The sequence below is a fragment of the Pelodiscus sinensis genome, chromosome 10, assembly GCF_052426305.1.
Source record: "Pelodiscus sinensis isolate ZL-2025 chromosome 10, ASM5242630v1, whole genome shotgun sequence".
Classification (NCBI taxonomy): domain Eukaryota; kingdom Metazoa; phylum Chordata; order Testudines; family Trionychidae; genus Pelodiscus; species Pelodiscus sinensis.
In genome coordinates this window covers 49,129,130-49,152,564 of record NC_143061.1, presented here as the reverse complement: position 1 = coordinate 49,152,564, position 23,435 = coordinate 49,129,130, and the positions used below count along the sequence as shown (strand labels likewise).

Genomic DNA, 23,435 nt, shown 5'->3' with positions numbered 1-23,435 from the left:
CTAGATTTGCCATGTATCTGACTAGATTGAGCAGATGCTTGTAGCCTGAAGTGTACAAATCAAAGGCAAGTCAAATGCTAACCTCCCAGACCACAGATCTGCTTTATTCTTCAGCAAAAATCAGAAGTGTCACTTTAATAATTGCTCTGGAAAGTTTTTATGAGCAGAGAATGCCAGTATTCACACCACGGACTCCCAGTAAAATGAAACATGGTTTTGTTCAAGCTGGAGCCATGAATGTAAGTATATACCCATTATACAAGCTCCTGGAACAACAGATTTAAGAGAAAATAGAAAAACATCAAGACACGAGCTTCCAGTTTAGTAAGCATTTTATTGGTAAGAATTTTCACTGTAACTTTAGAACTGCATAGTGAGAGAGCAGAACATCAGGGAAAGGACAGTAGTTAGGATTCATAGCAAAGAACACAACACTACAGCACCTGAGAATGACAGCAATTTATGTTTATGCTATATCTATCTACATACTGTTGTGCATGTCAGCTTCTGTACACTCCATATCATAAGCTCTATGTCCTGAGAGAAGGGGGAAACCCAGACACATGTTGGTCAATTTTCCCTTTTGCTTTCTAGCTGAACTTTGGTAGGCAGTGCTAGAAGTGAAGACCCAACAAAAAGCTGAGTATTCTGTGCTATCATTTTGGAAGCCAGCTCTTGCCAGGCACTGGTTAGACCACATTCAACAATAAACAAAGGAAACAAATGTCTTCTCAAAGCGTAAAACCAACCAGACAATGTTACTGCTCTTCCCATAAAGAATTCTAACTCCCAGCTCTCAGGCAGACACAGTTCTACAAGCTCACTGTCACTGATGGCTTTTAAACTTTTAATATAATAAAAAAATCTAAATTTTCAATAGTGATTTTGGGAGCTCCGCTTGCTATATCTTAAAGTGGCAAATATCCATTTTCCCTCAAAACCAGGCCTCATGCATTCCTTGGGGTGGGCACCATCCCAGAAACCAAAACCAAGACGTCACAAGTCACATTTGACAATGTAGGCTTTTGGTCTCTGTTTTAAAGTTGAGTATCTGGTAGTCACTTTGGTCCCGACTCAACCACCCTAGTGTAATACCTTACTCTGAAAAAAATCAACAGTCACGGTTCAGCTGGGCACAAGCTTCAGTAATCTGAATAGGGCAGTTTGAAGCGGAGCCCCAGCAGATGCCATCGAAGGAAATATGTGTTTAGGACCAAGTCTTTAAAAATGCATCCAACCCAGATTATAACATCATTGCTGTCGCTGCCCACCACACTTTTCTGTAAGAGCAAGCGAAGTTCCTCATTAATGAGCAGAGTTTCCCAGGTGCTGAGTTCCTGCAGCTCCACAGAAACTGCAGATGCTCAGCACATCTGAGTGGGTGAAGCAGAAGAAAGGCAAAAGAAAAAGGTCATTGCTATGTAGCCACCCCGACAACACAATAAAGCTGCTACTTTAATCTTGAGGAATTAGATGCAAACCAGTGTTTTAGGGAAGTGGATTTATGGGCTGTTATAAATGGTTCATCTCAACATTAACTATGAGTAAGCTGAGGTGGCTGCCCACCAAAGCTGTTCATCAGAAGCGTGACCTCTGCTTAACTGCTCAATGCTAGCTTCCATCAGCAGCAGAGAGGCTGTGAAGTCCTGACTTCCAGCACCAAAGGAACTAATGTCCTGATTATATACTCCAGTACACATCACAGTGTGCTTAACAGCTATAAAAAGTGCTATTAAATTAGTAGACAATCAGCTGCCAAGATTTTGTTTGAAAGCAGTCTACCATAATAGAAGCCAACTACAACCTTCAGCTTTTCTTGAAGATTTTCCTTTTAGCGCATTACTGTGCAATGTCTGGTTTTCTTGCTTGCTTGGTTTTTAGACACTGGTTTTTTAGAACTTTCAAACCAAAAAGCAAGATGATCATTTTAAAGTGTAGCTAGTCGTACACATGAAAGTTCTACCAGCAACAGAGTTCCTTTTCCTTATGGGCTTTCTTCCTACAATCAAGGACTAAAGTATAACTTTGTGTTTTCAGCACAAGACAAAACACTCCCATGCTGTGATCAACAGTCCCTGCAAGAGAGTTACTAGGCTGATCTATTTTGTGCTTTGCTTTCACTCCCATTACAGTCTAACTCACACACACACACAAAAGTGGAGTTATATGTAGCTGTCTTTATTTTCTACGTGCCTCACACAAAATAGTGCCGAACTAAGTGAGCGATGGGTGTTCTATGTAGCTAGTCAGATGTCAGAGCTCCAAACAGGGTTCTGAACTATACAACCAGTTCCAAGGTACCCCAATGATTGGAATATGAATAGGCTTTCATTTAGGGCCTTGTCCCTCAGATGAGCATCAAGGAATGGTTGAGCACACTGCAAGACTGGACTCTAGGAGAGGATTAAGTGATACTTTTCAAACATTTTGGATTGGTGCATGGGCCAGTTTCCCTTCTGGGAAATGTGTTCTTTTGAACAGGATTATTCCTCTTTTGAAATGCCTGTTGTTTCTGCACAACCCGAATTCTTGGATGAATATGTGCAGTGCCCACTGAGTTCACTTGAAGCCATTATATGCACAGAAGGGCAGAATTAGGAAACTACAGTCTGTTACAAAGCCCCCCCCTCAATGTTCAGTGAAGCGCTCACAGTACACTTTGGTTCAACAATCTCTCATTACTATTAGAATATTTCTTTTCAAAGGATTTTCAAAAGGGTTTATTAAGACTAAATCAATTGATGACAGTTGGCCCGACAGTGAGAAAAATTTTGCTCTTGCTGGCTGTTAACCAAACTTTTCCGAGTATTGAAGAGTCCTGTACTGGTTGTATAGCACAACCCAGACAATACAGTTTTAGGTTACACCAGGTTTATTCCTTCCATCACAAAGTCACATAGCTGCCAGATCCCATCTATTGTCATCTTCCCTGACATACGCCTTGAAGATTTTAATCAACTTTCAACTGAAAGCATAAAGGAGGCAAAAGCCTCAAAACATTAAGACAGCATTGTTATGGGAAGCTCAAAAATCGAAGTATAAAAATATGATATCTATAAAGATCAAAGCTTAGGCACACCCTCCCTTTTCCCATGAAGAAAGTACGTAAGTTCTGTCTGTTGGTTCCTCTATGCCTAGCACAGCTCAGTTTGTATTATAAAGCAGGACTGTACAGTAGGGTTGGGCATGAGAAACAACTCAGCAGAAGAGAATCAGCTGAAAGATGGAACAGCTCCTTGGGCACTTCTGTAATGCAGAGTGAGACAGAGGAAGGGGAATTTTTTTTTAATGGCCACTTTAGGAGATATCAGAGGTGGTGCGTAAAAGCCAGACACCACAGCACTCATGCTATCACAGGCAAGATCTTGCTATGGGGAACGGATGGGATGCTAAAGTAACAGGTGGGGAACGTGGATCTGGTGCCTGGCACAGCCTGCATACAAGGTCCACTCGAGTTTCTTTCCTGTTTTCCTTTTCTATCTGCTTTCTGTCTGCTCCTCCCTTCCCCATTCATGGTTCCCTCCCCAAACAAACTTCAGCTTACCCTTTTAACACATAGTGGTACTCCCAGGCCCAGTCCTGCAAGGATGACTGATCAGTGATCTTCTCTGGACATAATACAAAACAGAGTTGAGCATAGATGCAGACCTTACACACAACAGCCCCTTCCCCACCAAGGCATTTGTGACTGGACAAAGGGAAATAACTGCTCTCTGATCAGATCCCCAAATCTTCCCATCCAAACTCATTAGCCTGCTAAGTCTGAGACCTAACTGCTTAAAGTCATGTGGGCCATGTTAAACAAAAGGCTTGTAAAGTGAGAGAAACATCTGTTGCAAATACAAGTACTGAAATAATTCACGTTTTATAGCACAGATATAATGGAGTTTTTCCTTGCTGAGGATTTTGTCCTATAAAATGGGTGTGGATGTGCTAACGCCACTGCTGATGTACTGCAACAACTCTCCCCATTTACACATTAATTTATGAGAATTCAGTGCCATCCACCAAAAAGTAAGCATTACCCTGTGGGACCATTAATAGAATCCTTCATATCTGTCTTCAGGAGTGTTTTGTGACACCAATAGCGTAAAATTCCTAAATACATGACTTCAATACACTGTAACATGCTGGAGTTAACAGCTGGACTAACTAGACTCAAGGATTAGCAATAACAAAAATTCCAGAGCAAATGGTTAACAGTATGGTCTTAAGGTGCGTGACAAATGACAACACTTAATCCTTTGCTTGTAATATTAGCATTAGTATCAATGCAATCACTGATCAATAGGTATATAAATTCTTCAGACAGCCCAGCTTCATAAAAAAATCTCACATGAAATTAGCAAGTGCATTTTTAACCATATTTCAATTAAATGGTACCTTTAAACCCTCATCTTGGGATGGTTACAAGGGGGTTAATTAAGGTGTCAACACTAAAAAAGGTGCTCCTGCATTTGTCTTATTAAAAATCTTTACAATAAACAGTACTTTGCAAAATATATTATTGCACAGGAAGAATAAATAAAGGTTTTTGGAGCTACAAAGACAAAGATCCCAGGCAAGCTAGAAGACCCAGAACAACGATCCCAGGGCCATTCCGGTCGCTGCGCCAGCAAGCATGCCCAGTGCAAGGTCTCCATCATTGTCACGGTAACGCTCTCGAATGATGACATGATTTGCAGGGGGCTGGCCATAGGGTCCTAGAAAGCAGCGATAATTTGGTTAGGAAAAGAATTTGTTCATGATTTGATTTTGATGCAGGCTTGAAAAGCCTACCCAGTCACCCACTCTTTCCCTCCCCTTACACTTGAACTTTAACACTTTCTTTGTAGCTGGTGTGGTGAAAACTAACTCCCCATGGAGTGGGGGGTTCTGATACCAATTCTTGATCCTGCTAGGACAGAGAACAGACAACACCCCAACATCACAGAAAGATAAAAGCATAAACGTGTGGCTTGCCCATAGGCTTTGGCAACCAGAGACAGATTCTATTCCTGATTCTGCCAAATATTCCTTGGATGACTTAATCTCTGTGCCTCATTTTCTCAATATTCAAGATGAAAATAAAAAATTTCCAATCTTAGAAGAGTATTGGGGGCTTAATTCATGCATGTGTTTATTCTGAGCTCTTGAGATGAAGAGCCATATAGAAGAGTAAAAGTGCTCTACTATCTAAGGCCAACCACATGTCACTGGATTAGGTCTCCAGCTACCTCAAGTCAGTCCCGCAGCCCTTGCAACTCTTCCAGGGTGCCTTACAGGAGGGACTGAGAAGAGCTCTCTAGGGTTGGGGTGGGCAACAATATTTAAAAAAGGGGCCACTTCACAAATTTCTGAAGTGGCCCCAGGCCGCCCCAGAAGGGGCAGGGCCAGGAGATTTCTCATGGTCCTCTGCCCACAGACCCTGACTGGCCTGGGGACGGGGGAGCACATGAAGTCTTTATCCCCCCCACCCAGTGCCTAGAGAGAACTGCCAGCTGTTTTAAAACAGCTAGTGGTTCCCTCTAGGCACCACAGCAGGAGGAGACCTCATGTGCCAGAGCCGGGGGGCAGAGGAGCGTGTGAAGTCTCTCACTCCCTGCCCACACCCTGCCAGCAGCACGGAGCAGCTAGAGAGAACTACTGACTGTTTTCAAACAGCTGGCATTTCTCTCTAGCCATGGCACGCCCTTGGCGGGGGAGGAGACTTTGCACGTTCCCCCATCCCCAGGTCTCGATTGGCCTGGGGGCAGGGGAGCAGCAGGGCAGCCGCGGGCCAAATCAATCTCGCGGAGGCCCCTTTCCCCACCCCCACTCCAGGGGAAACCTAAATTCAGCATAAAGTGCTCACAGCAATTCATTAAGTGGAACCTTTTCCTTCAGAGTCTGTGCTAAACCAAAGGACTAAGAATGGTTCCAAAGGGCAGTAGGCAAGAGATGGTGGTGAAGTGACTTAAAACTGGGGTCTTAACTACTGGTGGTCATTAAGAGCTGAATCCAAAGCCCATTGAAGTCAAAGGAGAAGATTATATTCCCACAGAATTTCTGGGGGAAGAGGTGTTAAGGCAAATCTCTTGGCCAAATTCCATGTTAAGTCAGCACATTATTGTGCTAAACCTCCAGAACAGCTCAACTGAACCCAAAATTCTTCACTTCTTATCTTTGTGTAGTGATAATTACCACCTTTCCTTTTTGAGAAGGACTGTCTGTTGGCTAGGGCAAACAACAGTTTCCTTCTAAAAAACTACCTATGGCTATATTCAGCATCAAGAGCAATGGAAATACTGGCACGGATTTCAAGTAATCGGACTTATTTTTCCTCCATAGGAAACAACATATCACTTCACAGCAACTTGATTAGAAAGTGTGGGAACCAAGCAGGAGGAAGAGGCTGGCATTTGTTACCTTGGTAGGGATACTGATAAGGAACAGCATAGGCTTGTCCATTAGAGGCATAGATGACTTGAGGACCAGGAGGGGGATATGCACCATTGTACTGCTCATAGCCATAAACCTAGGGGAATTAAATGGATCTATTAGATGATGTTCCTTTACTAAAGCATCTTTACACCAATTTAAAAGTGCTTTGATTAAGTCTCTACCCAATGCTGGTGCAGTTTAGGAATAATCAAAATCCACTGTGTCTATTTCACAGCATTCACTTTCTACATTCGCATATAGTTAACCACAGTATTTTGCCAGTTAACATCTTCAGTTCCTGTAGCACCAAGCTTAGCCAATGCAGAGCTATAATAATACATACAAGTATGGCTTGCCCATGGTTCCTATATAATCCGGCCTTGTGATATACAAGAAAACCGTGGCCAATTGGCAGTTGACAGGATGGGACCAGTATAATTTTAACATTTCAGATCCCCCATTATAAAAACCCTCTGTTCACACCATTTCTGAAGCCGTCTTTTCTCTGATGTACAGGAACAAAGCATATTGCTCATCTCTGCTGCTGTGCACAATTGGTATTACAACTATTTATAAGCAAGAAATGTGATTGTTCTGTTCCAAAGCCTCAGCAGCAGCATAGATATTACCACCACTATTTGGGTAATATGTCAAAGTCAGAACCTACTGAGGTCAGTAAATATTTTGGTTTTATTGTTGCCACATCCTAATCCAAGCAAACTCTAGTTATTTGCATCGCTATGAAATTCCGCACACAAAGTCCTTACCGATTTTATAAATTTCAGCTTCAAACAGTAAAACCAGGAAGAATTATCAAACAGAATTTTTATCCTGGAAGTGCAGAATTCGTGTCAAAGCCTTTCAAAATGTTATTGCCTCTCCTTATATTAAGGATGTATGCCCAATATTAAGGCTGTATAGCCACGTTTTACACAAGTAACTTGTAATTTATGGGCACCTCCCTTTTTCTCTACCCAATCTGAGACACCTTAAAAGGGCCTGATTTTAAGAAGTGCTGAGCTCGCCACCGATCAGAAGTCAAGCCCTTTAAAGGTACCTTAAGCTGGGCCCCTAAAAATCACTAGTCATTTTTAAAAACCTTGAGCTCTCTCTCTACTGAAAAATAAACCATGTTTAAGAAAAAGAACCAAAGCAACAGCACTTCCAAGGAACAGAATGTCAGGGTTCAATACAGTCTTTTCACATTTGTATTATATTTGTTTACACTCCTACCTCCGGTGATGGGGTAGCGTACGCTGTGTATGGGGGAGGAGCTGAGGAAATTGCGGTTTCATCATACATCACTTCAGAACCAACATAACCCTAAACATGAACAAAGATGACAGTAGTTACTCACTTCTTTACAAACAGAGAGAATTGACTAGAATCGTGGTGTCCAGCAAGCTAGCCAACTAGCCACATGTGACTATTTGTCCCACTGAAATTGGCTAGGTCACTATAGTGGCTACTGCTTCAGAACTGGTTGGACAGAGAGAGAGTGGCAGCTCTTGCTACACCTCAAAGGCAGAGGCGCTCTATCAACTAATCAGTTAAATATCGACTAACTGATTAGCTGATAGAGCGCCTCTGCCTTTCAGGTGTAGCAAGAGCTACCGCTTTTAAATGCGCCCCCCCCCCCCCCGCTGCCTCTTTCTGATAGAGGTGGGGAGGGTAGGGGGGGATAAAGAATGACTAGTCGACTAGCCTTTCGACTAACCGATAAACATTTGCTTATTGGACAGTTGATTACTCCTTAACATCCTTACTCTGCATCCCACTCGGACCATAGGTACCTCTCTGAGAGCCACTGCTTTAAATGAGGAGCTTCATTACAGCAGCACACAATACAGACACACAAGTTTTCTAGAGGCTATAACTTCATGAGATGATCCACAGCAGGAAGAAAGAGTTGTGTCACATAATGCCACAGCAGGACACTCAATAGGGGAGCAAGTTCCTGTCAGATGGCAAAATAGGAGACAGCAATGCAGATCAGCTCCTTGAGTCAACCGTTTTCTCTGGCTCATTAAAGGTAAGAGAAATAAAATGTTTTAAACCGATAGGTCATTGTTTTGAAGTCCAGGTTCAACTGATTAATTTGGGAAGGGGTCACGGGGCGAAGAAGACTCTTCACATGCAAGTTTATATACCCTGCTTTCAGTCACCCTCGAGTAATCCCCCTGAACTCTGTAGAATTACATCAGTGCAACCGAATGCAGGTGTTAGCCTACAAGGATCAATGGTAAAGTTCACAGCTGCACCCAAACATTTTGTACCAATGACAAGCTTCTCAGCAACCCACGCTCTTTGCCTACAAATAAAAGACAGACCTGAAATTAGCAAATCTATATTTAAAAGCCCCCTTCCTTCAACTGTTGGTAGAAACACACGTAATTTAAAACCTTGCCACAGAAGGTTTTTAGACGCACCCTCTGCTGAAAGTAATTCACACAGTAACTACTGCTGACTTCCAGTAGTTTGTTTATATATTTCAGAATGGCCTTAAGATTTTTGCCCTGGTTGTGATGATACACAATGCTGCTCCTATTCAGCCAGAGGCTTTGCATACGGAAAAGGCTAACTTTATAGCTGTACGGATCCCAGTAGCTCCTAAAAATATTCTCTCCCTCTCTCATGCTATTGGAGATGGATTGCAGAATTTCTCTGACATTTTAGCTTTGGGTCTCTACTCAGATTTGTGGTTTTATTAGAGATTCTAGGGGATTGGAAGTTACTTTTGATTTGTCCCATGTTTTCCTTCCATGAAGGGAGAGGATTTCACACGCTGCCTCAAACGAAGGAGCCAAGATTTCCCCCCCCCCCCAAAAAAGATGAGGAGCTCATTGTTAAGTGCCCCAAAGCACTGCTCCTGCAAAGGTACACTAGTAGCTTTACACCTGTAAGGATTTTCACTGAACTCACAGAATCCCTCAGCTGTGTGAGGGTTTACAGGATCCAAGCCTATGGAGCAGGACCCAGTTAACCCCAGCAAAGTCAGTGGGTGCAACTGGATGCTCAGCACTTTTCAAAGTACGACCACTTAGGGGGGTGCTGGCAGATGGACTGTGACCACTCCTGGGCTCTTACGTATTTGAAATTTTCGTAGAGGTTTAACAGCAGAGAACATCTGAAGGTCATTCTCTGCGGCCTCATCTACACTGGTAGCAGCTTGTGGTAGTTATGTAGCTTCAAGTTGTAGTGAAAACAGCCTGTGTCCACAAAGCAGTGTACTGCTATGCTGAGCAGCAAAAGGCTCAGGCAGCAGGCTCGGCCCCACCCAAGTCTTTCACTGTGGTGCAGAAAGGCTCCAGCAGCGGAGCATGATCTTGCTAAAAATACCAGTGGAGACATGGGAGCACTGCTTGGGCATGTGAAGAGTGGTGCAGAAAACATACCCTCAGGTTCTGGCACGCCTTTACTTTCTTAAGCAGTGCCTGAGCATCTACGCTGCCATTTATCCCTTGTTGGGGGAGGAGGGGCATGCAGTGTCTGCACACACTACCGTAAGCGTAGATACAGCCTGAGACATTAGTTAGGGTGACAGCTACTAGTTGTACACTCTAGATCACCTGCAACCCATTCACAAATCAGTTAACTTCAACACGGAGGTTACTGAACGTTTAGAAAATTCTATGTGCAAGGAAAATGACTCCAGGGTAAAACAGGAGTTTCTTGGAGTCTTCACAGAAATCCATTCCTTTTAAGGAAGTTAAATGGCAGTTATCTGGCTAATTGTGTACTCAATGGAGAGGCAGCAGCACGGAGGGTGAAGGTGGCAGGCTGGAACTAATACACACGGGGAGCCAGCTGTTGGCTCTCTGCGCATGCTGGCTCCATGGGACCATCTCCCCCCACCTCGCTGCCTCTTACAGAGGAGGCAGGAGCCGGTGCTGGAGGGAGCCAGTTCCCCCTAGCACAAGCTCCATGGTGCCACCTATCCCTGCCTCCCAGCAGAGGCAACAGCTTGGGGGAGTGGTGGAGGAGGCTGCCATGAAGCAGCATCTGTCTATGGTGGCCTAGGCTTGCCATGAACAGAGGCTTATCCACAGCAGCAGTCCCTGTCCACGGGGGGTCTGAGCTCCCCACAAACAGAGAGTGCTCTGCATCCCACGGAGCAGACTCTGTCCATGGGGAGCTTGGACCCCCAAAGACAGGGGCTGCTAAGGACCAGCCTCTGTCTGCAGCACCCAGCTTCAAAGCAGCCTCCCCTAGCACCTCCCCTCCCTGGTAGCAGCCTCTGTCCACAGGAGCTGTAGCAGAGGCAGCAGCACAGGGTGGCAGGGGGCTCCCTGGGAGTAGGGCCAGGAGCACACTGGCTGCCGCTGCCGCCCCTGCCCCCACAAACTATCAAATAATCGTGTAACCGATAAGATTTCATGCGGTTACATGACTACTTAGTTACACTATATCTAACATCCCTAATACAAGATAGAATATTTGGCTCAAAAGACACAAACAATGTTAATTGCAAATACAAACCATACATTTCAACATATAGTTATCCAGTTTGAATATGATTATGAACCATTCTACCTGAAGCCCAAGTTTCTGAAGGTATTTAGATATTGCATGATTTCACACAACTATACTAGGCATACAGCACACAAAAGCACATTTTGTATCTTCTACAAATGAGTCTGGCAACTGCGTTAATTATCTACATAAGTGTAGCTGCCACTCATTTCAGCTAGAAGCTTCTCTACAAAGACACCCACTCCACCACTATCTGGTTTCTTTGCTGACTACCAGCATTGAGATGGGCCTGATCAAGCTATGAGCAGTGGGAAGGTCAAGCTGTATCTTAACCAGATACAAAAGAATTCATGAGCGCCCACAGTCCCAATCCTCATTGTTCACCTACAGATCAGCCTTTTCCCCGCCACAGTATATCCACCAGCTGTCTGACGCTCCCCCTTCAACGTGCCTTACAGCACAGTAGCTGCGGGGCTCCAAAGAGCACACCTCTCCTTTAGCCGGTGTGCACAGCCACAAGCCTGCCTGCTACCAGAGCTGTGGGCACCAGCTCCATGGTGCTCACACCCCTTCTGGCTTAGGTAACAAGGGACAAAGCACAATCATCCAAATGGGTGCTTGAAGGCAGTGAGAAGAAAAATTGCCAGGCCTCGGACTGCCACTCACACATACTCCCTCCTTTCCCCATCACCATGGCAACATTCACAGTGCACTTACTGCATTTGTTCTAGCATCCTGGAGTGCAATTTTCCATGCCCTGCAAGAAACAGATTATGTACTGGATAAAGAGATACTCCACAATTCTAAGATTTTGAATAAAATGCAGTTAGCAATTAAAAGGTACAGTAGGAACTACGTTTCAGTAGACAAAATGATATGTTGAAAAATGTATATCAAAGTTATCGTGGATGTGGGTAGCCTCATGTTACGCTAAGACATATGCACCAAGGGATTTGTGGGAAGGACCAAAGAGGTATTTACGCCTCTGTTCAGTCCCTAAGCCCACGACAGGAGTAATGGGTGCTGTTCTGGGGCTCCTTGTTTGAATACAGAGAAGGGCAACAAACGAAGAGCCAGGCATGAAGATACAGGAGACCAGCAGCAACCTTGATAAAGGGGCATCACTATGGCAATAATGATGAGTGGGGTAACGGAGACATGTCCCCGCAATCGCTTGAGCAATTGCACCTCTGCAAACGTGTAGCCTAAAAAGCAGAGAAACAAGGGCCCATATCAAAGGAACATTCTTCCTCTTGGCATTCACTGGTGTGTAGCACCCTTGAGGAATTTCAGAATATTTGGGGCTCATTCTTGGGCCACAAAGAGCCAAGTACAACATTCTTTGGAAACTCACAAGCAGTCATCTGCACTTTCTGCACAGAGATTGATCGTCTTTCCATCCCGACAAACAATCTGCAGCACACAGTCTCTCGACCTCCCCTCTGGAGGCTGGAAATCTAGTTCAGAAAAACAAAGCAAACGATTTCCATTTAATACTTAGGAAAACACTAGCCAGAGTGCTACACTCCCACTTAAAGGCAAGGAGACAGCTGGATGGGGCCCTGTATAAATGAGCACCAGCCTTGACCCCTCTGTGCTGGCTGCACACTGAATACAATGGCAAGCCAGAACACGGAACAAGAGCTGCAGCTTCCCCAGGGCAACTTCACCAGTCAAGGCTGTGACTTCTGCCACAGTTCAGCACTTTACCCAGAATGCATGCCAGCAGACTCTGTCACATGCCACAGACTCCCCATCACTCAAGCAGTTTTATATGTGAATTGTGGCAACCACCAAGATAATCTACCACATGGCAATGCCATATGTGAGAAACATCTCCCTTTGTTAGTTTAAAATTTCCTTCTCAATTCCATCCCTGTAAAGTAAAAAAGTACATGTTCTACCTCGGCATTCATTCCCCACTTTGATGTTGATACAGTGCACTCGCATGTGGATTTTATCCTCTATGTCATGGCGATGCTGATCATCATAGAACAGCAAATGGCCATCAGACCACAGGTCAAACCAATTCTTCTTCCAACGTCGTAAAATAGTGCCTGGAAGAATTAATTTTGCATCAGGATCTCTCAACTTTAAAACGCAAATAAAACACACGACAGCTAGGCCCTACACGTCATTCCTTATTTAACAATTAGCATTGTGATTGCTAATTTCTTTTTTTTAAGCAAACAACATAATGCTTCAGGATTCTAACATGCTAGTGACCAAATAAATAATCAAAAGCGAGTAGGCATCAGGTATATTTTCCAAGCCCCACTTACAATGGTCTGTTTGGGTTTTTATTTTTCATAAAGCTTTAGTTATAGACCATGCAAGCAGCAGACAACAAGACCCGGCACACTCAGCTATAGCAATGCCTACTGTAATCTGAAAGGTCAGATGATGATTCTATCAAAATAGGATGTTTTTATGGTCCAATATCCTTGAGATCAACCTCAGAGAGCTGTTTAAACAGGACAAAGGAAATTTTTTGTTTCCAACTGATGGCCTATAAAAAAAAACCCTAGACGTGCAGCTAAACTATGCGTGGGAGAAAGTAGTGAACAAGCTCATCACTTACTTTGCCGAAGCAGCCATCCGCTCTTCACAAATGCCATCTCCGTTTACTCTATGGGGAGAAAAGAAGAAAACCACCGTCCCCTTCAATACATGGCATCAATCAATCAATCAGGCATGCTGGCTCGATGTAAACACCCTGGCACAGTTAGCTGATGGGAGCACAAGAGTGGTTCCTTCCTGAAATGCTTGCCCAATGAAACAATTCCTGGCTGGGGTACAGTCTGAACCATTAAAGAGTGAATTGCAGGAGTTAAATGGAAACAGTCCAGATCATTTTTTGGCAGCCCCCCAACTGGGAAGATATCTACTAAAAACAGTTAGTACACCACTAACTCATGCACTGTTAGTGAATGCAATGAAAAATATCCTCTGATTTTAGGAGATCCCTTCGCTACTACTGACCTAATCCTGTTCTTTGCCAAGGGCATATCTACGCTTGCTGCACTGGAGATCAACATTCTGGCATTCAAGTTTGCGTGTTCGCAGTCATAACGAGTAAGGGAAGTCAATGGGAGTCTTTGCTCCCACTGTGTGGATGCCTCCAAGCTCAGCTCAGCTTAAGGCAGTGTTTCTCAGCCTGTGCTCTGCGGACCACTAGTGGGCCACGGCTCGAGCTCAGCCTCCCGTCTTTCCCGCCCACAGTGGTGAGCCTGCACTGGTGCTCCCGCCTCACCCTCGCTCTCCCACAAGGTTAGAGCGCCAGCCTCCCATGGTGGGCGGGAGGTGAGGTGGGAGGAGAGGAGGAGGAAAGCCTTGAGCCTCGCTGTGCGATCTGGCTTGCAGGGAAGAAGCATTCCCCCTTCCCCAGCAGGGGGACTGGGATTTCTCCCAACTTACAGAATAATCTCTTCCGATCCGTGTCTGTGCAAAACCCCCTTTTAGCACAAGATCCTTATGCCTCCCCAGGGGCGCAAAAAGGAACCTGACGCTGGGCTCACCATGGTGTTTCAAAGCGGCAGCGCTGCATGGAGCCCGGGGTCAGTGAGGGAGTCCCCAGCTGATCCTGGGCTCCACGTGGTGCTGCCGCTTTGAAACTCTGTATGCAGCCTGATGCCGGATACCCTGCAGCATTTCAAAGCAGCAGCGCCGCACGAAGCACGGGGTCATGCAGGGGAGTCCTCTTCTGACTCTGGGCTCCACACAGTGCTGCCTCTTTGAAACAATGTAGGGAGCATGGGGACAGTGGGAGATTTCCCCGCTGGCTCCATGCTCCCTGCGGCGCTTTCACCTTTGAAGTGTAGCACCAGTCCTATGGCTGTTACACTTCAAAGGTGAAGACGCACTATCAACTAATTGAACAGTCGATGCAAATTGCATCAACTATTCGATTAGTCACTCGAAATGTAACATCCTTAGCATTGAGACAGTGCCCAGATGGAAAAGATGTCTACGCAGCACAGATTTAAGAAGTTCTGGATAGCTGAAAAGAGAATACTCTCTCAAGAGCAGGGGACATTGTTTGGGGAACCAGACAGACACACAGAAATAGCGTCTCTGAAGAAGAGATGCTTAAGTTACCAACTGGACATGGTCAGCCTTTACGTAAGATATGCAGTATTACTGTGGTATTGTCAGTGCCAGGATATTAGAGAAACTTACAGGGTGATGCTTACTGGTTTTGGTTAACTGGTAAGGGCTGTCTGGGGGAGGGGGGGGATCCGAGTGGCATGCAGAGCAGCCTCTGTTTGCGAGGCACTCAGATCCCCCACTGACAGGCTGCTTCGTGACAGCCTCCGCTGCCAGTGCTGCGCTTCCTCTCCTTCTGTTGCCTCTGACAGAGGCATCAGCACTGGGCAGGGCAAGCAGTATCTTGGAACCAGTGCTGGGGAAAACTGGCTTTTAAGACAGCAAGGTGGGGGGGATATGCATGTAGTTGACAAGATTAACCCTTAAGCCTAGACTTATTGATTAATCATATAGTTGAGTACATGTTGACATCCCTAGTTGACACACAGGATAATGTAGCCTGGGGCCTGGTCTGAGAGTGGCAGAGTTAAACCTGGGGATTAGTAAAGGCATGAGGCCTGACAACTGAGGGTGTGTACTTAGAGGTAAGAAAAGGGATAGAGGAAGAAGTAGTCTTATAAACTGAATATTTTAGATTCTTTTTGTAAGAAATGGATAGTAAAGTATTAACTGAGGACTTCCATTTTAAATCTTTTTTTTGGGGGGGGGGGGAGGTAAAATTGATAACTTGTCATTAATAAAGGATTGAGCTAAAACTAGACTGTCAAAGAAAACTTTTCCCTTCTAAATTTGGAGGGTATGTGTGGACAGTTAATATAATTTCTGCACTTTTAAAATCTATATTTACAAATTGTAGTGACAGGACTTTAGGTAGCTGTTTTAATTTCCCCATCTCTAAAAGGGGATGATTACCGTAACTTAACCAGGACATTTCATCTCCTTTGTTTAGCTCTTTCCAGTTGAGACTCTCAAAGAGCTTGAGAATGTCAAACTTGTTAGTGTGCCAAATCAGTGAGAGCTTTAATGGATACTCTTTTGTACTTTCATAAAGAGTGCATGTTGAGTAGTAGGTTCAAAAGGGTCTGAATCTCTTTTAAATTCCTACAGCTTTCATTTTACAAGTTAAAAAAGAACATCTGTAGGATTGTCCTTGTTGCAATTTGAAAAACACTTTTGTTCTAGCTATTGTTTGATTCACCGACAGGTAAGCAAATCCCAACCCTTTTAAAATGAATGGTCAAAACAACCGTGTGTTATAAAACAAAACCCGCTCCTCCCCATCTTTCCTTTTAATGTTTAATTTCCTTTATTATGCAAAAAAATCCAAACTATAGCAGCTGAATATAATGTATACTAGAACTTAGTTTAATACAGTGTCTTCTATGTGCAGTGTCATGCATTTGATAATATCACTTGAAAGCTGAAGAGAAAAAACAGTTTTTCATTTTTAATAGATGCTGGCTCAGCAACAACAACAGTGCTTCTCAGAGTAAGGTGGAGAGAATTTTGATATAGGACAACACAGGATAAAGGAAATCTCATCCCTTCTGTGTTAACTTTAGATGGTATCCTCCTTTCTGTCCTTGTGCGCTTCAGTGGGACTGGTGTTTAGCAAGGCCTGAAAGCAGGACATGGCTGGAGGTTCTGAATGCCTGGGGAAGTTAGGGTGGTGATGTAGTTTGCAATTGAGAAGTACAACAGAGGATGTCTAGCAAGTGTTATGAAAGCCAGCGGAACAGTTATGAAATGTGTTGGGGAACGAAGACATGGCTCTGTCACCTGCTGACGCACACCCTTGCTAATGGCAAGTGGGAGTTCAAGTGAAGCTCAAAACTGGCATTATATTGGAATTGGAAAAGGTTCAGAAAAGGGCAACAAACAATTAGGAGTATGGAACAGCTTTCATGTGAACAGAGATTAGTAAGACAGGGATTTTTTCATCTTGGAAAACAAACTACTGTGGGGGATACGATAGAGGTCTATAAAACCAGGATTGTTGCAGAGAAAGTAAATGAAGTTATTTAATCCTTCTTGTAACACAAGAACCAAAATAAATGAATAGGTAGCAGGCTTAAAATGAACAAAAGCAAGTGTTTCTTCGTGCGATGCTTAGTCAACCTGTGGAACTCTTGGCCGTCACAACAGGCTGTGGCAAAGAGAACAACAAGGTTCAAGTGAAAACTAGATACGTTCATGGAGGATAGGTCCCTCACTGGCTAGTAGCCAGAATGGGCAGGGCTGAGCAGCTTTCTTTGCCAGAAGCTGAGGATGAGCAACAGGGAGGGATCATTTGATGATTCCCTGTTCTGTTCATTCCTTCTGGGGCATCTAGCATTGGCCACTGTCAGAAAACAGGATTCTGAGCTAAATGGACTTTTGGTCTGATTCAGTGTGGCCATTCTTATGGTCTTTAATATTAAAGAATGGCTATACTGGTCAGACCATCTAACCCTGTATCCTGTCTTCTGACAACTGCTGGTGCCAATGGTTCAGAGGAAATTAACAGTACAGGGCAACTATCAACTAATCCTTCCCCCATCATCAAATCCCACCTTCTGGCAATCAAAAGCTTAGAAACACCCAAGGTTGTGTCCCTGATCCTCTTGACTGGTAAACATTGGTGGACCTACCTACTTCTTTTTTGAACCTATTTATTCTTCTGACCAGCTCAACATCCCGTGACAAGAAGTTCTACAGGTTGACAGTGCATGGTGTGAAGTACTTCCTTTTGTTTGTTTTAAACCTGCTGCCTATTAATACAACGGTCATCCAATGAGCTTACAGACCTCAATCATATCGCCCCTCGACCATCTCTTGTCTGATTAACAGTCTCGGGTTTTTAGGCTTCTCCTCATCTGGAAGCAGTTCTAAAACACTAATATTTTTTGTTGTACTTCTCTTTGTTTTCCCTAATATTTTGAGGTGGGGCAACCAAATCTCTCTCCACTTCTATGATTTTTCAAAGATGATAGCTAAAGGCTCAGATACCTCCTCTATAAGCTCTTTGAGTATTCTAGGTGTATTTCATCAGGCCCTTATGCCTCGTACACATCTAACTTTTCTAAGGAATTTTTAACTTGTTCTTTTATTTTAACTTCTAAACCTACCCCATTTCCACTTGTGTTCACTATGTTAGGCATCACTATGTTTTTCTTGACAAAAACCGAAACAAAGTCATTAAGCACCTCTGCCATTTCCAAGTTTCCTGTTATTGTTTCTCCCTCCTCACTGAGCAATAGCCCTACCCTGTCCTTAGTCTTCCTCTTGCTCCTAATATACTTGCAGAATGTCTTCTTGTTATCCTTTATGCCTTTAGCTAGATTTAGCTCTTTTTGTGCCTTTGCCTTTCTAATCTTGCCCAGCATACCTGCGGTGTTTGCTTTTGTTCATCCTTTGTAATTTGACCTAGTTTCCACTTTTTATACAACTGTTTGATTTTTACGTCATGTAAGATCTCCCAGTTGATGTCCTGTCATACTTTTTTCCTATCTATTTCGCTGTTCTCCCTTCTACCATTCCTTAGAATCATGAACTCTATGATTTCATGGTCATTTTCTCCCAAGCTGCCTTCCACTTTAAATTTTTCAACCAATTCCTCCATTTTTGTTAAAAATAACATCAAGAACAGCTTCCCCCCCTTCTAGCTTTCTCAACCTTCTACAATAAAAAATTGTCTCCAATGAAGTTAATGTTGAAACCCTTACAATGTTGAAACCTTTTTGTGTTGGACATAATATTTTACTTTATTTAAAATTAAACCTGGCCAACCAGGCCTCAATTGGGGCCCAGCCCCCATCTGGCCACAGTGTCCTGTCCCTGGCTCTGATCCTGGGACAGGCCCCATGGTGCAGTCCTCATCTGACCCCTCCTGCTACAGCACAGGTAGGAGAGACCATGATCTGGCTGCAGCAAAGGTGGGGCTGGCAAACGTAGCAAGTATAAACTTATATTTATAATGTAAATATAATCCAGAATATCCAATAGTCTCTTCTTTAAGATTTGTACTATTCCTGAGTAAAATTTTTAAAACCTGCCTTCCCTACTTGTACCTGCTTTGGGAGAACGAAGAAAACTACAGGGACAATTAATATTATTCACATGACAACGATCCCAATCCTGCAACTGGATCTCAATGGCAATCCATGCAGATACAAGGATCTGCCCATGAGATCTAACTGAAGCATTGGGACCCAGATACTCAGTTGTGACCACCAATTAGATACACAGATATCTCAACAGTGTTAAATGTTACTGTGAATGACTGAGTATGGAGAATTTCACCTTTAAAACTACAATGTAAAGAAAGGCAGCTAGGGCAAAACTGGTGTGAAAAAAAAATCAGGCGCAGAAAGATCCATAGAAAAAGATCCATCTTGGAATGGTGCCAATGCTGAGTTTAGCAATTCACAAGCCAGCCTAAGGAAGTGGGGTTTCAGGCTTAACAGTGATGTCCTCCTCACTTAGCTTGTTCGGCTTTTCCCCATGCCTTCCCTTTTCTATCACTCCCCCTCCCGCTCAAATAAAAATTCAGACACCAGCTACATCCACTGAAACAAGCAAGAATATTTTTGCCTTTTAAATTTCCCAATCCTGCAACTGACTACCTGTTGGCAGACTCAAGCCTACTGAAGTAAACATGCTCCATGCAGAGCCACTTACACGGTCTGGGAAGAGAGCTGAAAAGGCCAAAGTCATGCAACTAAAAAATGCTCGAGATTCACAAGTCAGAGCTCAGATGCAAATGACTCAGAGAAGCAACATCCCATTTAGTTCTGCCCAATCCACCCCCTCCGTTACGCACTCTTACTCGTACTCTGTGGCTGTTTCTCTGCTCTTACCAGAAACACCTGCTACCGCTCCACTGCTGGACAATGTGCACCTCTATCGTGCGGGCTGCACTAGGATTGTGCCTTGTGCCACTGTCCCAGTCTATCCACAGTACAAAGCTTGCTTGGCAAGTCTGTACGACTTTGGTGCGAGGGCTGCCTAGGCGCTCTAGCAGCACAGAGCGAGAACACCGCCTCACCGTGCAGTCAGTCATTGGGGTGAGCTCGGCGGCAGGGACAGAGCCCGCCCCGCAGGGAATCGCACCCTGGCAGGGACACGCTGGAAACTTTCCCCGGCCTCTGCCGCCCCGCTGCGCCACCTCGCCCCGGCCCAAGCTGGCCCGTTTCACCAGAGCGGCCCCCGGGCTTCCCAGCGCAGCGGGCGGCGCCTCCGCGGGGAGGCAGGCGGGGCTCCCGGCGATGTGGGACGCCAGGCGGGCGAGGTGCCCCGGTGAGACGCCCGGAGCCCTGCCGAGGAGCGGCCGCCGCGCAAGGGGCCTGCAAAGGACCCGCCCCGTTACCCCCCGCGGCTCTGCCCCCCCCAGCCGCGCGGGGTGGCGGTTACAAAACACCGCCCCGCCCTTGGCAGCCCCCGCCCCGCCCCGCCGGCGGCCCCGGACGCCCCTACGCACCTGCTGCCCGCGGAACTGACGCGCGACCCCGCGCACGGCGCCCCGGCTCCTTCCTAGCGCGGCTGCTCCCCGCCAGGCGCGGCTACACTCCTCGGCCCGCTCTGACGTCAGCCCGTCCCGTGAGCCGTGAGCTCAGCTAGTCGCGCTGCGCATGCGCCCCGCCGGGGCTGCTGGGAGCTGTAGTTTTCGGGGGAGGTGGGCCCGCGAGGCGATGGAAACAGGGGCAGGGGCGGGGTCACGTTCTCGGGTGGCAGGCTCCCGCCCCCCCTCAGATCTCCCCGACTTCCGGCAGCTGCCTCAAAGACTTACTGAGTCTCTGCCCAGTTTAATAAAGTCCAGTCCCCTGGGCACGCGGAGGGGGGTGGGGATGCTACTGGATTCCCCAGTTAGTAGGTATCAGAGGGGTCGCCGTGTTAGCTTGAATCTGCAAAAGCGGCGCAGAGTCCTGTGGCACCTTATAGACTAACTGAAGTGTAGGAGCATAAGCTTTCGTGGGCAAAGACCCACTTCGTCAGATGCATGTAGTGGAAATTTCCAGAGGCAGGTATAAATATGCAGGCCGGAATCAGGCTGGAGATGAAGAGGTGGATCCAATCAGGGAGGATGAGGCCCACGTCTAGTAGCTGATCTGGAGGTGTGAATTCCAAGAGAGCAGAAGCTGCTTTTGTAGTTAGCGAGCCATTCACAGTCTTTGTTTAATCCTGAGTTGATTGTGTCAAACTTAAAGATGAACTGTAGCTCAGCAGTTTCTCTTTGAAGTCTGGTCCTGAAGTTTTTTTGCTGCAGGATGGCTACTTTTAGATCTGCAATTGTGTGTCCAGGAAGATTGAAGTGTTCCCCTACAGGTTTTTGTATGTTGCCATTCCTAATATCAGATTTGTGTCCATTGATTCTTTTACATAGGGACTATCCAGTTTGGCTGATGTATATAGCAGTGGGGCATTGTTGGCACATGATGGCATATATTACGTTGGTAGATGTGCAGGAGAATGAACCAGTGACAGTATGGCTGATCTGGTTGGGTCCTGTGATGGTGCTGCTGGTGTATATATGTGGGCAGAGTTGGCACCGAGGTTTGTTGCAAGGATTGGTTCCTGAGTTCGAGTTATTATGGTGCGGTGTGTAGTTGCTAGTGAGAATATGCTTCAGGTTGGCGGGTTGTCTGTGGGCAAGGACCGGCCTACCTCCCAAGGCCTGTGAAAGCGAGGGATCATTGTCCAGGATGGGTTGTAGATCGCTAATGATGCATTGGAGAGGTTTAAGCTAGGGACTGTAGTTGATGGCTAGTGGTGTTCTGTTGGTTTCTTTCTTGGGCTTGTCCCGTAGCAGGAGGCTTCTGGGTACACGTCTGGCTCTGTCAGTCTGTCTCCTCACTTCCTCGTGTGGGTATCGCAGTTTATAGAATGCTTGTTGAAGATCTTGTAAGTGTAGGTCTCTGTCTGAGGGTTTGGAGCATATGCGGTTGTACCTCAGTGCTTGGCTGTAAACAATGGATCGTGTGGTGTGTCCGGGATGGAAGCTGGAGGCATGCAGGTAAGTATAGCGGTCGGTAGGTTTTCGGTATAGGGTGGTATTGATGTGACCGTCACTTATTTGTACCGTGGTGTCCAGGAAATGGACCTCCAGTGTAGATTGGTCCATGCTGAGGTTGATGGTGGGGTGGAAGCTGTTGAAATCATGGTGAAATTCTTCCAGAGTCTCCTTCCCATGGGTCCAGATGATGAAGATGTCATCGATGTAGCATAGGTAGAGAAGGGGTGTAAGTGGACGAGAGCTGAGGAAGCGTTGTTCCAGATCAGCCATAAAAATGTTGGCGTATTGTGGGGTCATGCGGGTGCCCATAGCAGTGCCACTGGTCTGGAGGTATATGTTGTCACCAAATCTGAAATAGTTGTGTGTGAGGATAAATTCACAGAGTTCAGCCATCAGTTGTGCTGTGGCATCATCAGGGATACTGTTCCTGACAGCTTGTACTCCATCTGCATGTGGGATGTTTGTGTAGAGAGCCTCTACATCCATGGTGGCTAGGATGGTGTTTTCTGGAAGATCACCTATGCATTGTAGTTTTCTCAGGAAATCCGTAGTGTCACGGAGGTAACTGGGAGTGCTGGTGGCGTAGGGTCTGAGCAGAGAGTCCACATAGCCAGACAGTCCTTCAGTGAGAGTGCCAATGCCCGAGATGATGGGGCGTCCGGGATTTCCAGGTTTGTGGATCTTGGTTAATAGATAGAACAACCCTGGTCGGGGCTCTAAGAGTGTGTCGATTTGTTCCTGTGTTTGTGTAGGGAGTGTCCTGAGCAGATGGTGCAGTTTCTTAGTGTATTCCTTAGTGGGATCTGAGGAAAGAGGCCTGTAGAATTTGGTATTGGAGAGTTGTCTGGCAGCCTCCTTTAGGTAGTCAGGCCTGTTCATGATGACAACAGCACCTCCTTTGTCAGCCTCTTTGATTATAATGTCAGAGTTGTTCCGGAGGCTGTGGATGGCATTGCGTTCTGCACGACTGAGGTTACCAGGCAAGCGATGCTGTTTTTCAGACCCTACACCACCAGCACTCCCAGTTACCTCCATGACACTACGGATTTCCTGAGAAAACTACAATGCAGAATTTAGATCCAGGCATCAGACCACTTTACAAAAACCCAGACCCATGCTCAAGTAGGGAAACATCAATGAAACTGATAAACTGATGGTTGAAGGGAAGATTTCAAAGTTCTTTTCTTTGAGCTAGACAGTAGGAACTAATCATTCCTGGCTATGGCAGTGTTCCTTCGAGGAAGCTTATAATGCAATTATGCAGTCAGGGCCGGACTAAGGGGTGAGTGAGCCAGGCAGCTGCCCGGGGCGCCAACCTATGGGGGGCGCCTCATGGCAGTTGTAAGGGGCGTGCAGCATTTCTTATAGCTGCCATCAGGCGCCGCGCGCCCAGCTCCCGCAGCGCCAGCCTCCCATCCCCACGGCGCTGGCCAGAAGCGTCCTTCCCCGGGCGGCCCCAGGCTGTGCTCCAGCAGCGATGGCTGGGCCAGGCTGGGCAGTGCATGCGCTGTGTGCCCCGGGG

At 45.7% G+C, this 23,435-nt stretch overlaps 1 protein-coding gene across 2 annotated transcripts; it reads right to left on the bottom strand.

Moving 5' to 3' along the window:
* Positions 1-314: 314 nt before the first annotated feature.
* PLEKHB2 (pleckstrin homology domain containing B2) lies at positions 315-20,526 on the bottom strand. 2 transcript variants are annotated; one of them, XM_075937457.2, is made up of 8 exons: positions 20,381-20,526; positions 13,457-13,504; positions 12,780-12,932; positions 12,230-12,332; positions 11,593-11,632; positions 7,636-7,725; positions 6,388-6,496; positions 315-4,703 (listed from the first exon to the last, which is right to left on the bottom strand). In XM_075937457.2, the coding sequence occupies exons 2-8, from the start codon at positions 13,491-13,493 to the stop codon at positions 4,567-4,569; spliced, it is 669 nt and encodes a 222-aa protein (XP_075793572.1). In that variant the 5' UTR covers positions 13,494-13,504; positions 20,381-20,526; the 3' UTR covers positions 315-4,566. The 2 variants fall into 2 exon arrangements, with proteins under 2 accessions (XP_075793572.1, XP_075793573.1); XM_075937458.2 differs by lacking the exon at positions 20,381-20,526 and adding an exon at positions 19,761-20,221.
* Between the last annotated feature and the right edge of the window lie 2,909 nt (positions 20,527-23,435).